Source organism: Ctenopharyngodon idella, chromosome 14 (genome assembly GCF_019924925.1).
Source record: "Ctenopharyngodon idella isolate HZGC_01 chromosome 14, HZGC01, whole genome shotgun sequence".
Taxonomy (NCBI): Eukaryota; Metazoa; Chordata; class Actinopteri; order Cypriniformes; family Xenocyprididae; genus Ctenopharyngodon; species Ctenopharyngodon idella.
The window spans coordinates 9,383,572-9,398,435 of NC_067233.1; the positions used below are offsets into that span (position 1 = coordinate 9,383,572).

Sequence of the window (14,864 nt, forward strand, 5' to 3'; positions counted from 1 at the left end):
ACTGTACACCACAATTCAACATCTATAAATTCTCCAAACAATATATTTCCTCTTAAGATTCAAAGTGAAGTGATTCTGTTCAGTGAATGTAGCTCTTCAGTACATAAAAACTAAGCATTTATTGTTCCATATTATTTGAGAAAAGCACATTGTGTTCAGCATTAATTCTGGTGGTACAGAGGACAATGACAGACTTGAAAGGTAATAATTACAATGTGAGAACAAGAGACTTCCAACACTAACTGTTTTGTAAATAACTGTCACTGCAATAATTCAAGCATTTAGCTCCAATAATACCCATAACTATCAACATTGTTGTCCACCATAAATCACCATTTTAACATGTTTAAACAAGCATTAGATGTCAACTCAAATCTAGTTTTATTTTATTGGTGAAAGCTTTTTTTGTTTGGGCTCTAGATTTGACAGAATCTGTGTATGTCAGCAGAGAGGTTTGAGCATCAACAGAGGAACAGTGAAGGGCAAAAGGAGGTTAGAATAGCCTTGAGCTCTGCCTGACAAACTGCAAACCCAGAAGATACACTGTGCTCAGGTAATCCACTTTAACCCACACATCTTGGATGGCCTCTTTTTATGCCTGCCATCTTCTTGAATTCTCCAAGGTGACTTTGTAGATTGCAACCTAAAAATGCCATCATTATTTGTGGAGGCAAACTTCATTCTGCTGGAAATCCAGCTGCTACAAATGATGTTCCCATTTCACCACCTTCAGTAAAACCTTTACATTTTCCCTTTTGTAGGATTAATTTGCCCATTTGAGAGGAGTTGTTGTGTATATGTAGTATTAAATAATACTACAAAGACTCGTGTGTGAGGTTAGAAAGTTACATACTGGAGGTGGGACCTATACTAATGGTTCAGAATATTTAAGCATTAGTCTTCCATAAACCTTGTTTGTTGTATAATTTAGTTAATTAATTATGATTGAGAAAGCAAATGAGAAAGCAGCACTGTCAGTTTAAAGCTCTGGATAACGTTTTAAGAAAGTCTGGAAGAAACTTTGAAAGGCGTCCAACTGCCGCTAAAAATAGCAAGTATGGATCCTGAAACCATCGCCTTCTGTTTCCTTCCACTCAGAGCAGCAAAGGAGCACAATCCGTCAGGTGATAAACACAGTCTGATGTCGTTTTTCTGTCAACTCCAAATTAGCAGGGACAAAGAAATCCAGCATTTCAAAGTGAAACATCTGTGGTTCAATAGGTCTCAAAAGCGGACAAATTGATCTGCAGACTAGGCTACGTGGAGAACTTTACTTCGTGGTTGAGTGACCTAGAGTGGAACAATTCATCGGTCTTGTGCAGCTCTTCATCGATTAAACAGGTAAGATAAATTATCTTTTATATGAGAGACTGTGTCAAGACTACATTTATGACCGTACGAAATCATTCTCGCCTCGATATTTTCCAGTTTGATTGGCAACTCTGAAAATGCGTCTTCACGTGTGATCACATGATGCAGATTAAAAACATGTATTAAATCTTTTTTTTTTTTTTTTTGCCTGATAATTAGCCATAAATAGGAACGTATCGGTTCACATTCAAAATATGGTGCATATATAGGCTAACAAGTACAGTTTTTAATCCTCAACAATGTGTTTCTCGAGATAGTATGCAGATATCATATTCATACTGTAACTCGTATCTTATAAAGTAAATGCCTGAGCTTCTTCAGTTCCCTTTGTGAATATTGTTAGGATAAGACTGTGCATTGTCCACTCTGGGGACTTTATTAATGAAGTCTGCAAAAATCCTGCCCAGTGCACGTCATAATAGTCAGATAGGTTTTGAGTGTTTCCAGTGTATTTGATCAGGAGAATTATAGACGGATATATATATAGACAGGGCTACTTTAATGTTTTATAACTGGATTCAGATGGATTTAGTCATTCATATTTAGTCATTTTAAACGGGGCGATTTATACAATGACTTTCCGGGGGTTCAACCGGGGGGCGGAGGCGGGGGTGTTAAAAATGGATGCCCCTTGTGGTTAACATTGGTACCACATGTATCCTTTTTATGCTGTACAATCATGAAAGAACATATATAGGCCTATACTTACTGAAATGCAGGCCTACATATTTCATATCCATATAGCAATTAAGGAAGTTTCCATGGGCTTTGTTATTAACTTTTTAAAGCGTGAGAAATTTCGAGAAAATAAGGTGCTTACATTATATTATTTTAGGCTAAGTTTCATGAGCGACTGAAAAGATAGACCTATATTTGGCCTAAAATGAATTGGAATTCTGGGATTGTTGGAATTCATAGCATTGTTAAAAACAAGAAATAGCCTACAAAGTGTAGCCTACCTTAAATATCTACAATCAGTTTTTCTACCGTAAAATCAGTGGTTTTATTTCATCTACATGTAGTGTAGGTGCTACTTCGGTTTTGACTCAGTAATATCCTGTTGCTCACAACTACATGTTTTAGCCTATATCAAACCCAGTTTCTGCAAACGCTGGCAGCAGGCTGGTACATGTGTAAATATCCCTGTTACAGTATCAAAAGGTGGTTCCTCAGGTTATAGCAGCGCTCGCGACCAGTGTGTCACAGCTGACGTCGACTGACACTCGGTGGAAGCCCCTCTCCTTCCCTCGCGCTTTTTGTTCTCTGGTTTGCTTCATTCGCGAGGGTTCGTCTTATTTGCATCACCTCGAGCTTCATGCGGGAGCCGTTTTTCTATATCAATGTGCATTAATGTAGGAGACAACGTGGAAGAGATAAGGTGAGATAACCTTGTTGATAACAAAGAGCACAACGTCTGCGTTTGATTGTGACATTGGCGGACTTGTTACTAACCACGCGCTTTGTAAACTCGACTTCTGTTGTCTGTATGTTTAACTGCATTGACGGCTGTTGATAAATGTCGATAGAAGGTACGAGAACTATCACTTTCTCTCTGATGTTTTACCAAAAAAAGTACTTTTGTTTATTTACAGTGCGTTTCTTGCAGAGCTCTTATCTCCTCACCTGGCACCTTTGTTTTGGATTTGCCAAGGATTTTCTAAAGCGACAGTGGGTATACACGACTGAAGGATTTTAATCTAAATCGGGATCTATACATCCAAACTGGGATCTATGAGCGGAAAAGTGGCTAAGTCTAAAGAAGAAAAGGATGCTTCAAAGGGTAAGAACAGTCTTAAAACGTCTCGATTCCTCGCCGTGCATCACAGGTTTAAAGCGACCGTGAGCTCATTCATCTCCCACTCGTTGCATTGTTGCTCAATTGTGAAAACATAAAAGCAGTAATGAAAATTGGCCAAAATACAAGTGAAACGTTGGTCTAGGACAAACGTTTATATATCCACTATTTCAAAACAGTAATGAATGATTAGCAGGTCAACCGAGTATAGGAAAATCTGCCACCTGATAAAGACTGAAAATCAGCATCCCATTCAGTCTGTTCTGCAGAGATGAATTATTGGGCTGTCGCTTTAACGTAGCCTGCAATAAAAACAATGATTATTCTGTTGAAAGTCCCTTTTATGTTTTCTTCCTTGCGCAAAAGGTAGGTTTGAGTAACTATTCAAATAGGCTATTTATCACATTTGCAACGATCTGCGCTGTATGATGACGCTTAATCGTTTGTTTGGGTAGCTACTGCGCAAATGACCTATTGCGTAAAACTGAGCTTCTGCATGTCTCTGGAACAGCCGCGCTTTAACGGGATGTAAACTGGCCAGCCATTGCCATGGAGACAAAGGGGCTACAGGGTTGCCAAAGAAACCTCCGCGCGATTAATTGATGTGCATGCTGTCTGCCGAGGGGTTTTCATTCCAGTTTACAACGACATGAATATGCTGTGGTCCTTTGTTCCGACTGATGATAAACCCGAACTTGATAGCAAGCAGCTTTAGAAGATATTTAACGAAATCGAATCTATCTTACTTTGTCCTAATAAAACGTTTTGTACTGATTAGAGTGACTTTCCGTCTCATAGATCTTTGATTCTTTTGTGAAGTTAATTTAATTATTCCATAGGCTTACTGATATAAATGTAGTGTTGATCAGAAATAAAGATGATAAAGTGATATATTTAGATTTTATAATGGGAAATATTGTTTACAACAAAATATAAGTAAAAAAAAAAAACTCACATGTGCATGAGGAAAAGAGAAAGAAATCATTTCATTCCCCTCTTTAGGTAGACTGACAGACAGCTCATCATTATGTTATGGAAATTATCCTTGTGTATTTTTTTTATTATTAGTGTTTATAGTAAATGTACAGCAGACTTTGCTGAAAACCGACAGGAGTTAATTTTTCTTTTTGTTTTAGGCAGCATGTGTCAAAGCATTGTACGTGACTCATTCACTCAGCATGCCGGCTTTCATCTTATTTGTTTTGAGCTATTATGAAACACATTGCAATGGCTGCCTCTACATCATTAAAACTTTCAGGATTCCATTAACTTTGGGAATCTCACCGCCCCTTGTTCTTTTGTTAGTTACCCGGGATTTAATTTGTGAAATTTTAGGTTTTGGTTTTCTGCACTCTGTATCAGAATGAGCAGTGCTGCCATTGAGATCATTTTTGTTTTCATAGAAACTATGTGAATTCATTCACACTTTGTGTGGTTGGCATGTACACTGTAAAATAGATGTGGGCAGTTGTTGTATTAAGGGATATTTCTACTTAAACTTACCCATAAAAATGCTTTTGGCTGGTGTAGCCAAATGATATCAGGTTGATTCAGTCACATAAACTGCAAATCTTGACTTAAAGGATTAGTTCACTTCAGAATTAAAATTTCCTGATAATTTACTCACCCTCCTGTCATCCAAGATGTTTATGTCTTTCTTTCTTCGGTCGAAAAGAAATGAAGGTTTTTGAGGAAAAACATTCCAGAATTTTTCTTCATATAGTGGACTTCAACAGTTGAAGGTCCAAATTGCAGTTTCAATGCAGCTTCAAAGGGTCCTACATGATCCCAGCCGAAGAATAAGGGTCTTATCTAGCGAAAAGATCGGTCACTTTCTAAAAAAATAAAATAAAAATGGTATACTTTTTAACCACAAATGCTCATCTTGCACTGCTCTGCGATGAGCCACGCATTACGTAATCACGTTGGAAAGGTCATGCGTGACGTAGGCGGAAGTACTGGGGAAGGGTCGAAAAACGTAATCTCATTTTATCCTCCAACTTCAAAATCATCCGACATCGTTGTTTTACCTCCTTTGTTTGACTTAGTCTTTGCATGATTGCTTTGTAAACACTTGTTCGGTACTTCTGCCTAATCATGCGTGACCTTTCCAACATGATTACGTGATGTGTGGCGCATCGCAGAGGAGTGCAAGATGAGAATTTGTTTTTTAAAAAGTATACTTATATATAAATGGCCGTTTGTTTTGCTAGACAAGACCCTTATTCCTCGTCTAGGATTGTGTAGAGCCCTTTGACGCTGCACTGAAATTGCAATTTGGACCTTCAACCCATTAGTACCCGTTGAAGTCCACTACATGGAGAAAATTCCTGGAATGTTTTCCTCAAAAACCTTAATTTCTTTTCGACTGAAGAAAGACAGACATCTTGGATGACATGAGGGTAAGTAAATTTTAATTTTGAAGTGAACTAATCCTTTAACCAGTTAATTTAGATCTTAGTCATTAATTTACAGAAAGTACTTAAGTACTATTACAGATTTGATAACATTATGTTGGCATGGCTGTTGGAAAAATGCCATGGTGTAGCGACAGTGCGCAAGCTTTTGACACATTGTAGTTGTGGTGCTCAAGTTTGAATCTGGCCTGAAATGCACACAGATTGCATCCCCCTTCTCTCTTTCTCTCTTTTTTTTGTTTATCGTCACCATCTCTCTAAAAAATTAATAATGTAAGCTATATGCTCGAAACATTGATTCTATTATGATTTTTTAGCCATATGCGTCTTATTTAGGGCTTGATAAATATCAGAGTACCCTTGCAGAGTAATTTAGGCCAATGATGCTGAGTGCTCAAGGGCACTGGCTAATTAGCCGGAGGATGAATGCCACAGGCTCTGGACTGGCTGAGCAGGGCTTCCGAGTCTTTCATATTTTCTTGCAGATGAATTCATCTCCAGGCCAGATGCAGTGCCAAATCAATAGGCATCCAGAGCATAATTTAGAGAGGCTTCATTAATCACAAAGCAGCAGAAGCTCTTTTTTTGTGCCCTGCTCTGACACCTGCTCTAATCTTTTTGGCATAGCGACACCCCGACTGCTGCAGCATCCAAATTCACTGATGGTGTAACTGAAGGTGAAAAAAAAAAAAAAAAAAAAAAAAAGATGTATTCTTGATCTGCTGGACCCAAGTAAATTAAATCGCTGAATATGCCTTATGTATAAAGGGATGTTTTGTGCAGTTCCATGTTTCAGTAGGTTAAATGCTTCCAGTAACATTAAAGAACAGACTTTGAACTTGTTGTTTGGATGTAGCCACCCACGTTTCACCCACAAAGTAAGGGGAAACACATACTTTGACATTCAAATGCAAAAACGCTTTAAGTTCCTGAGTTCCAGAATTAAAGTATTACATAATTAAAGGATTAGTTCACTTCAGTTCACTAAAATTTCCTGATAATGTACTCACCCCCATGTGATCCAAGATGTTTATGTCTTTCTTTCTTCAGGCGAAAAGAAATGAAGGTTTTTGGGGAAAACATTCCAGGATTTTTCTCCATCTAGTGGACTTCAACGGCTACCAATGGGTTGAATGTCCAAATTGCAGTTTCAGTGCAGTTTTAAAGGGCTCTACACAATCCAAGCCCAGGAATAAGGGTCTTGTCTAGCGAAATGTTCGGCCATTTTCTAAAAAAAAAAAAAATTATATACTTTTTAACCACAAATGCTCGTCTTGCACTGGTCTGCGGTGCGCCACGCATTATGTAATCATGTTGGAAAGTTCATGCATGATGTAGACGGAAAAAAAAAAAACCCTCAAAAACCTTAATTTCTTTTCAACTGAAGAAAGAAAGACAAAAACATCTTGGATGACATGGGGTGAGTAAATTATCAGGAAATTTTAATCTGAAGTGAAGACTGCACTCTGCACTCTCACCAAGGCTGCATTTATTTAATGAAAAATACAGTAAAACAGTAACATTGTAAAATATTATTACAGTTTAAAATAATTGTTTAATTTTTTCTGTTTTAATATATTTTAAAATTAAGTCCTGTGATGGCAAAGTTGAATTTTCAGAAGCCATTACTCCAGTCTTCAATGTCATATGATCCTTCAGAAACATAACGTGATACCCCAACACCCCAGGATACTTTGATAATTGGAACTGGATGATTGGAATTGGATAATTGATAACATTTTAATGTCTTTACTGTCACTTTTAATCGGTGTAATATGCAGAAATACTCTTTCTCTTACGAACTTTATCCATCATCAAAGGAGGTTTACTTCCACATTTTACCACTTACATTTAGTGTGGAACAATACAAGCACAGACTCCCCATGTTGTTGTATTAAGTATTTAGTATTTAATTTAGAAAGCAAATTATGTGCACAATGCTCTGCCAGAATCTTAATAGTTTTTGAAGGGTCTGACGTTTGTATAGTAAGTGTTTTGTAAAGGCTGTGTAAGGACAGTGTGATTCAGGACAGTGCTACACATTGTAGTCTACAGCTTCCTCAGCGCTGACAGAAATCTCAGCATGAAGCCCTAGAGCAAGACTCCATCTGCATTAGAGAGCTGTCACTCTACATCGCCGCCTTGCTCCCTGAAATGTTTGGGAATGTCGCGGGCCTGTCTCTATAGCTGTTCCCTCCACCTCGTAAATGACGGCCGTGCTGGTGAAAGCGGCACGATTAGTGCTCTCTGATTGTCCGGCCGTTTCTTGCTTCAGCTTAATCTCCAGCTCCTCAAAAAAGACCCCACCGCTTGTCATAACAGCAGCCTCAAATCATGCCTGAAAAGAAAGAAGAGAATAATGCAAATCTTGTTTTTGATTTGGAGAACAGTCAAAATTTCAAGTGCCTCTCCTTGCTTTGGCAGTTTGCCTGAACCGAGCATTATGGTTTACTTTTTTTTTAGTTATAGTGGGATGCATATTCATGCTGGAATTAATATTCAAGCAAATCATGGTTATGTCACCTTCAAACATAGAAGAGCACAAAGTAGCCAGGGGAGTCATCTTAATTAAATGCTGTGACCTTAAAGTCTTCAAACACCTGGGGTGATGTGAGAGGAGCAGTAATCCAGAGAGATCTGGAGGTGAGGTGACTGAAGGGACTGGAGGTCTGAGCTACCCTCTTCGTTCCTGTGGAAATCAGCTTTGCTTCATATGGCAATTTATAGGTCACATTGCTCAGATCAGAAGGTCTGTTCACTGTTCCCAGCCTCAGTGCATAGGCCCACAATTTACTCGCTGACCCACTGATGCATATATTGCTCACAAAACTGGACAGTGCTTTTTTGATCTGGCAAGGTCTTATCTGATTGGCTGTCTTTGTGCAACTTCTGAAAGTAAAGGACACACAGGATTTATCAGTCTGCCTTGCAAACAAAGTTGTGTTTTCAAGGATACAATGGCAAGTCCAATTATTATTATTACATTATCTATTTTATTGTTATGCTGTGTATTTTCGGATAAATATCCCCTAAACATCATATGATACAAACATGATCTGTGGTTGCTGTACATTTCTCCCTTTTTACAAACCTTCTTCTTTGTTTTTTACTGTTAATTTATCGTTTGAACAATTTGGACATTTTAATATAACATGTTACGCCAATGCTGAGTTCACAAAAAAATTCAATTGATAAGAGGAAAAACAATTGATGAGAAAGAAATGGCAGAGAGAAAGAGAGCGAGTGACCTTAAATGGTCTATTGTGCTAGAGTTTTCATATTATGACTGATGACAGCAGTGGCCTAGTGATGGTTGTAATGGGATTTATGCAGCAATGCATTTATGGGGATTAAAACCCAATCAGTCTTTCTGTGTTGTGCATGTAGGCCACTGCCGCACATCCTCCAAATTGGAAATATTCAACTTCTCAGCGTTCCTCTTCGAGTTCCTCCACTCCATTTAGTTATAACGAAGCCTTTAATGGTGAGGATATTCTTTTACTTTGTATTTGATATTTTCCTATCTGTATCTAGTGTGTTGTAGATTTCTTAGATAACAGTATGTTGGGTATTATTTTCAGGTGAGTCATAATCTCTGAAATAATCACGTTCATAATCGCATCTTACTGATCTAGTTATCTGTATTATTTGTTGAGTTCTTTCATTACACTAATGGCTTGATTCAGGGACATTGTTTTTTGTAGGTGTGGGATTACGTTGCAATTCAGGATTTTGGATTACAGGTCTGAATGGAATTGTTTGAGATTTAGAAATGCATTTTCATGCCATTTGTTGATATAAAGATAAGCCGCTTCGTTTAGTGTCATTTATGGACAAAGGCACTTTTTATGTTGCCCTCTGAATTTTGAAGTACAGTAGGGCAATTCAGAGGGCAGTAATTTTTGTAACATAATGGAATTTTTGCAAGATTTATCCACATACCATTTGCTGCGTCCCAATTCAGAGCCTGAATCCTTCGAAGGCCGCATTCGAAGGCTGTTTGTTTCCAGGTTTTTAATGTTGTTTATATGACTATGAGATGTTTTAATATGCTTTGACAAACCATGTGCAAATTCATCAGTCAACACCATTGCTGAGTATTTTCTCCTTAAAACTGCAGTGAACCAAAGTCTCAAAAACACCCCAGTTTTTTACCGTCACAAACGTAACCAATCCTGTCAACGTGCGGGGCGATGCTTTTCCAAAGTGAGCACAAGAACACCTTCAAGAAATGACAGGAAAAGTCAGGTACCTATAGCAATATAGCCGGTGAATTATGTGTATGATGTTTAATACGTTGTTATGATGAATTATGTCTTTCTCCACTGACTTTCTATGATGTTCAAAGCGTTTCTAAGGATGGTGATTTTCAGAAGGCCGCTGTCTGATTCTGAGATGGTGAACGGGAACATGGTTTGTGTAACGTTAGCAACGCATTATTAGCTGTTTGACAACGTAGTCAAGCAAAAGGCTAATCATATCAATTACCGTTATTTGTCCGAGAGCATATAGAGTGATACCTAAAATGCATTACCATTTTGAAATATTGATTTGTAGAAGACGACCCTGTATAATTCCCTCATCCTCTGAATCTCCTTCTGTTTTAAACATATATGGCTGAATTAAACCAGTGTTTCAACTTGCCGTTATGTTTACTACAGTTGACTGACTGGATAAGGTAGTCCAAGCTGGTGTGATTGAGTGGAGGCGGCTAATTTGCATATTCATGGATCTCACGTATACTAAATGAAGCAAGGGTGTAGAGTTACATTCAAGCTATTTTATGGTATAAAGAAATTATTTTCTCAGGGGAAAACATTTAAATATGTCACTGTGATTATCAAAGATGAGTTTTAAGGGATAAAATAATTGACGACAGGGGGACTTTAAAGTAGTTAACCCCCCAAAAAAGTCATTTACTCACCTTCATGTCATTCCAAACCTGTTTGACTTACTTTCTTCTGTGGAACATAAGATATTTTGAGAAGTCTCAATGTTTTTTGTATATACAATGTAAGTCAGTGGTCACCAACATAATTACCAACATCCTTTAAAGTTTTTTTTTTTTTTTTTGTGTGTGTGTTCTGGAGAAGAAAGTCGGTCATACAAGTTTGAAATGATATGAAGGTGAGTAAATAATGACAGAAATGTCTTTTTTAAGTAAAATATCCCTTTAAAGGTGCAGTAAGCGATTTCTGAGAAATGCTGTTGAAAGTGGATCGGACTGAGCACCACAACACACTTGTAGCCAATCAGCAGTAGGGGGCATATCAAATAATGTTTGGGGAGGAGAGAGAGTGAGCAATAGGGGGATTTGAAAGACTGTAGAAAGAGAGATGGCTGAGAGACATTACAAAAGAGAAAAGGTCAGAGGAATATCACTGCAAAAAGAAGAGATGATCTAGCAAGAGCTTTAGGACCCGCGTTAATATTATAAAAGCTTTCCAGCGCTGAAGAGACCCAAGCGTGAAGGTCCTAAAAATGGACCCTGAGATTGTTGTTTCTACGTAAGTAACACTGGTTTTGCTATGTTTCACAGAACCGAGAAATGCTGTTGTTGTAACGTTAGCTATAGTAACAGGACAGTTTCGAGTGTCATTGTTTGTCTGGAGCTGGTGTGCTGCTGATGACGACAAACAACAAACTCTTGCTTGTATATACTCTTGTGTGCTGTATGTTGATTTTTTTTCTTTTTTGTCGTTTGTTCGTCATCTTCGCTTTTATTTTTTGCAAAGCATTATTTTGCGTTACTTCAGCTATGATAAAGAGATATGCTAATACAATTGCAGAAAAAATAACATTACAATGTCCAAAAATCTAATTCAAAAGTACATTGAGTTTAATTTATTGACATAGAAGTCATGTTTAATGTGATAGTTTCATCCTTAAATCTATTATAATAGAATATATCGAGAATCTTAACGTCAGTGAATAAATACATAGATCTGCAAGAAATGTTTGTGTGCTCTAATGGTCTGGTGGTAGAACTTTTGTTAAGCATGTCAGAGGTTCTGGGTTCTCATCCATCCTTGTATAGTTTATTCTTATTATTTTTTTTCTCATTAAAACCAAAGATGTTCATCAGTGATTATACATCAAGAGCAGAGACACGTTTGTGTGCATTTTGTTTTGTGATTTCACTGGAACAAACAAAGAGTCTCCGCATCGGCGTTAAGTGATAGATTGAAGCGATTGTCTGTGTGAAGACGAACGCCAAGAGAACGCGGTTGCCTTCTGCCACTGAACAGCGGCAACGAACACTCAGCATGATTTCAAAGACAACACATTCCAGTGCCAGATCTCCTCTTATTTAACAAACGAATGAAATGAACACTCTGCTAGTCACCTGGAGATGTTTCATTTGTATTAGGTACATTCATGCCACGAGATGTTTCAAAAAGTGGTGCGGACAATATCGACATTGGCAAAAAGTGGTGGGGACATGTCCCTTACAATGTAATGATCAAGCAAATTACTTAAAATAATACATTTTAAAAAAAAAACTATTTCAAATTATTTGTTCTGCAACAGGATTTATATATCTCACCTGCAACATAGTAAACAAAAGAGATTTGAGTTTTGATTTGGGCTTATTTCAAAAGGCACACAGAGTCCATGTGTCTGGAGGGTTGTACTGAATTGCTTTGTCATGAATCTCAGCGGTTTGTCTCAGCAAGTCAAAACCTTGTGGCTGAGATGGAGAATGTGATAATTGTTGTTAGTTGAAAACATAAATGAGTTCTTAAACATCAGACTGGCTTCAGCTGCTTTTAACAAGGTCACACAGTGCATTCGTTATACATCTTAGACATGGTATGCGTAGGGGAGTGAAACTTTCATCAGACTCCTGCAGTTTAGTTTTATTTTTGCTCTCCAGAGCAAGTATAAACCTTGAAACTCTACAAAACGCTACAGAAACTCTACCAAGTGCATAATTACTGCAACGCTGTTTGCTACTTGATGTCCTATGATCCGCGTCACCTGCACTGACAAATGTTTTACCTCAGTCACGCATGACATTTCAAGTATAGCGGCAGTAGTTCAGTTCTAAAACCACCATGACACCTTGTTGATTTATGTACCTGTGTGAAGGACACTCTGAGCTGGCTGCTCGGACTCAGAGCCTGCTGTGGATATTGTGTTATGTTTAATTACACTTCCCCCCGGGCCTGAACATGGTACTGCTTAATGGGATTTAATTTTCTGCTGCAAAGCCTACAGAAGACAAGTTGTTTGCGAATTAGTGGTCAAGTTTCTCACTCAGTGATTGATAAGTATTTCAGTGTTATCAAATTTAAGGTAATGACTATCCGTCTTTGCATTTCATAAGCAACAAGTACATAAAGGTTCAGAATGCCTTGTTTTGGTTCTCTCTGGTAAGAAGTAGAAATAAATAAAACCGAAATTGTATTTAAATATGCGCTCAGTGTTTCAGAGTGAAGCGCGACACTGTTCTTTTACATGTGAGCAGATTATGATCTGATGTTTACAGCGGCTCGGTTCATAGTACATGCTGCTCCACACAAACTTTTGTACAAGTTTGGGTTGCTTATAACGTGCATTTGGGAACATGTGACAGCCATCTTCCCAAACTTAATGATGTTTGAAACAAAATGGAATAAAGACAGCCATAATTATTAGTATTGTAAATTTACTGCTGTACTGTAAAATAAATTATTCAATTATAAATATATTATTATTGTTGTTGTTGTTTTTTCTTAAATACTGTTTTTTTTTTACACTGAAATATTACAATATGTTTTTTATTTTGTTTATTTTTTATTATAGTTTTTATAAAAAAAATGTATTATAGTCCTATTGATATGCCACATTTTTTGTGCAGCCTTACAAACAAGCACAGCAAACCTTGAGTTTTTTTTTTTAACTGTACGTTTTAAATCATAATTGCAATTTTATCAAAAAATAAAACAAAACAAAAAAAACGTAGTTAGATTTTTTTTTTTTTCCCCCTGAAACACGCAGCTCTAATAGCCAGTCAGCAGAAGTATAGGACATTGAGCACACTCCGTATAGAGCAGCGGTTCCCAAACTGGGGGGAAGAGTAACAAAAAGGGGGCAAGGCAAGGCTAAGGGATAGTTAACAGTCAGCAGATTGATATGCAAAAGAACCCTCTTCATGGTGATACAAGACCCCACTGCGAAATTCTCCTACTTGTTATGTGGCTACTTTCCACATAAGTAAAAAATTGAACACAAAATTTTATTTTGACATATTTTATTACCTCAAGGTGACTCGCAATACCCGCTTGAGCGGTCTGTTACCAGCTGTAGCAGTTGTTGTCATAGAATAACAGACCACAAGATGATATGATTGAAGAATCAGAAAAGCAGGGAGCAGTAGAAAAATATAAATGAATGATGCATGAACTAAGCATGGGCAAGTTTGTGAAAATATGTCTAGTACCAGATAAATGTAAAGCAGATGATAAATTTACATCAAATGTCGCAACTATCAAAACAACATGATTACACCAGACGTGAGCGACAAAAGCAAAACAATGCGACAAAAGCAAATAGAGCCCATTATAATCAGTGATGCTGTCTACACTGGATGTGGCGTGACACGACACATTCTCAATAGTAAACTGATGCCCCGTTCTATTTCTGATGTACTCCAATCACTCACGCAACTTCTAGACACAAAGGAACAGAAAAAGGTTGGGAACCACTGGTATAGAGAAAGGGAAATGTCTGTACTATCATTTGTAAATCTGGTTACCCCAAATTAAAGTCATTAAAAGATGTACATGGCAGAAAGGTAATTTAAGACAAGTCGTTCTTGCATCATATGGTTGGAAATCCTAAACTACCAACACAGTCTTCCACTTCTGTCCCTGCTGTCAGTTCCCATGGGCATTTTACTGCCTGCTCTCTGCCATAGTTCAATAAAGAGATCCATAATTAAACTCTGTGCTTTAAATGGTAATTCCCATTGGCCGTTGGGGTCCAGCTGCTTTTTCCCCTTCTCGATCATTGACAGTCTAAGGAATGGCTGAAAGTTTGTAGCGCAGGGCTGAAGGGCTAACCGAGGTCACATATGTAATAATCAGGTGACTCGGAGTCCCGCTCCTTTAACCTTTTAACAATTTAACAATTGTCCTTTCGTTACAATTTGAGAGAAGATACCACCCATCCTGTCTGTGTAGTTCTGCTATTCAAGTAGTTTATTGAGATGGTTGTTAAAGCAAATAGCGGTGATTATGACTGTGTGTGTGCATATGTGTGTTGCATGTTAATAGTCTGTTTCCTGGAATCTCATG

At 37.7% G+C, this 14,864-nt stretch overlaps 1 protein-coding gene across 6 annotated transcripts in view; it reads left to right on the top strand.

Annotated features, from left to right (window-relative positions):
• The first annotated feature begins 1,123 nt into the window (after positions 1–1,123).
• The window catches only part of fgf13a (fibroblast growth factor 13a), a 125,551-nt gene continuing 111,810 nt past the window's right edge, over positions 1,124–14,864 (top strand). For 2 of the 6 annotated variants that reach the window (XM_051860510.1, XM_051860518.1), the window contains exons 1-2: positions 2,549–2,749; positions 2,964–3,151. In XM_051860510.1, coding sequence (XP_051716470.1) covers positions 3,103–3,151 — 49 coding nt within the window. In that variant the 5' untranslated portion in view covers positions 2,549–2,749; positions 2,964–3,102. The other 4 variants (XM_051860515.1, XM_051860516.1, XM_051860513.1 and 1 more) reach the window with 4 other exon arrangements.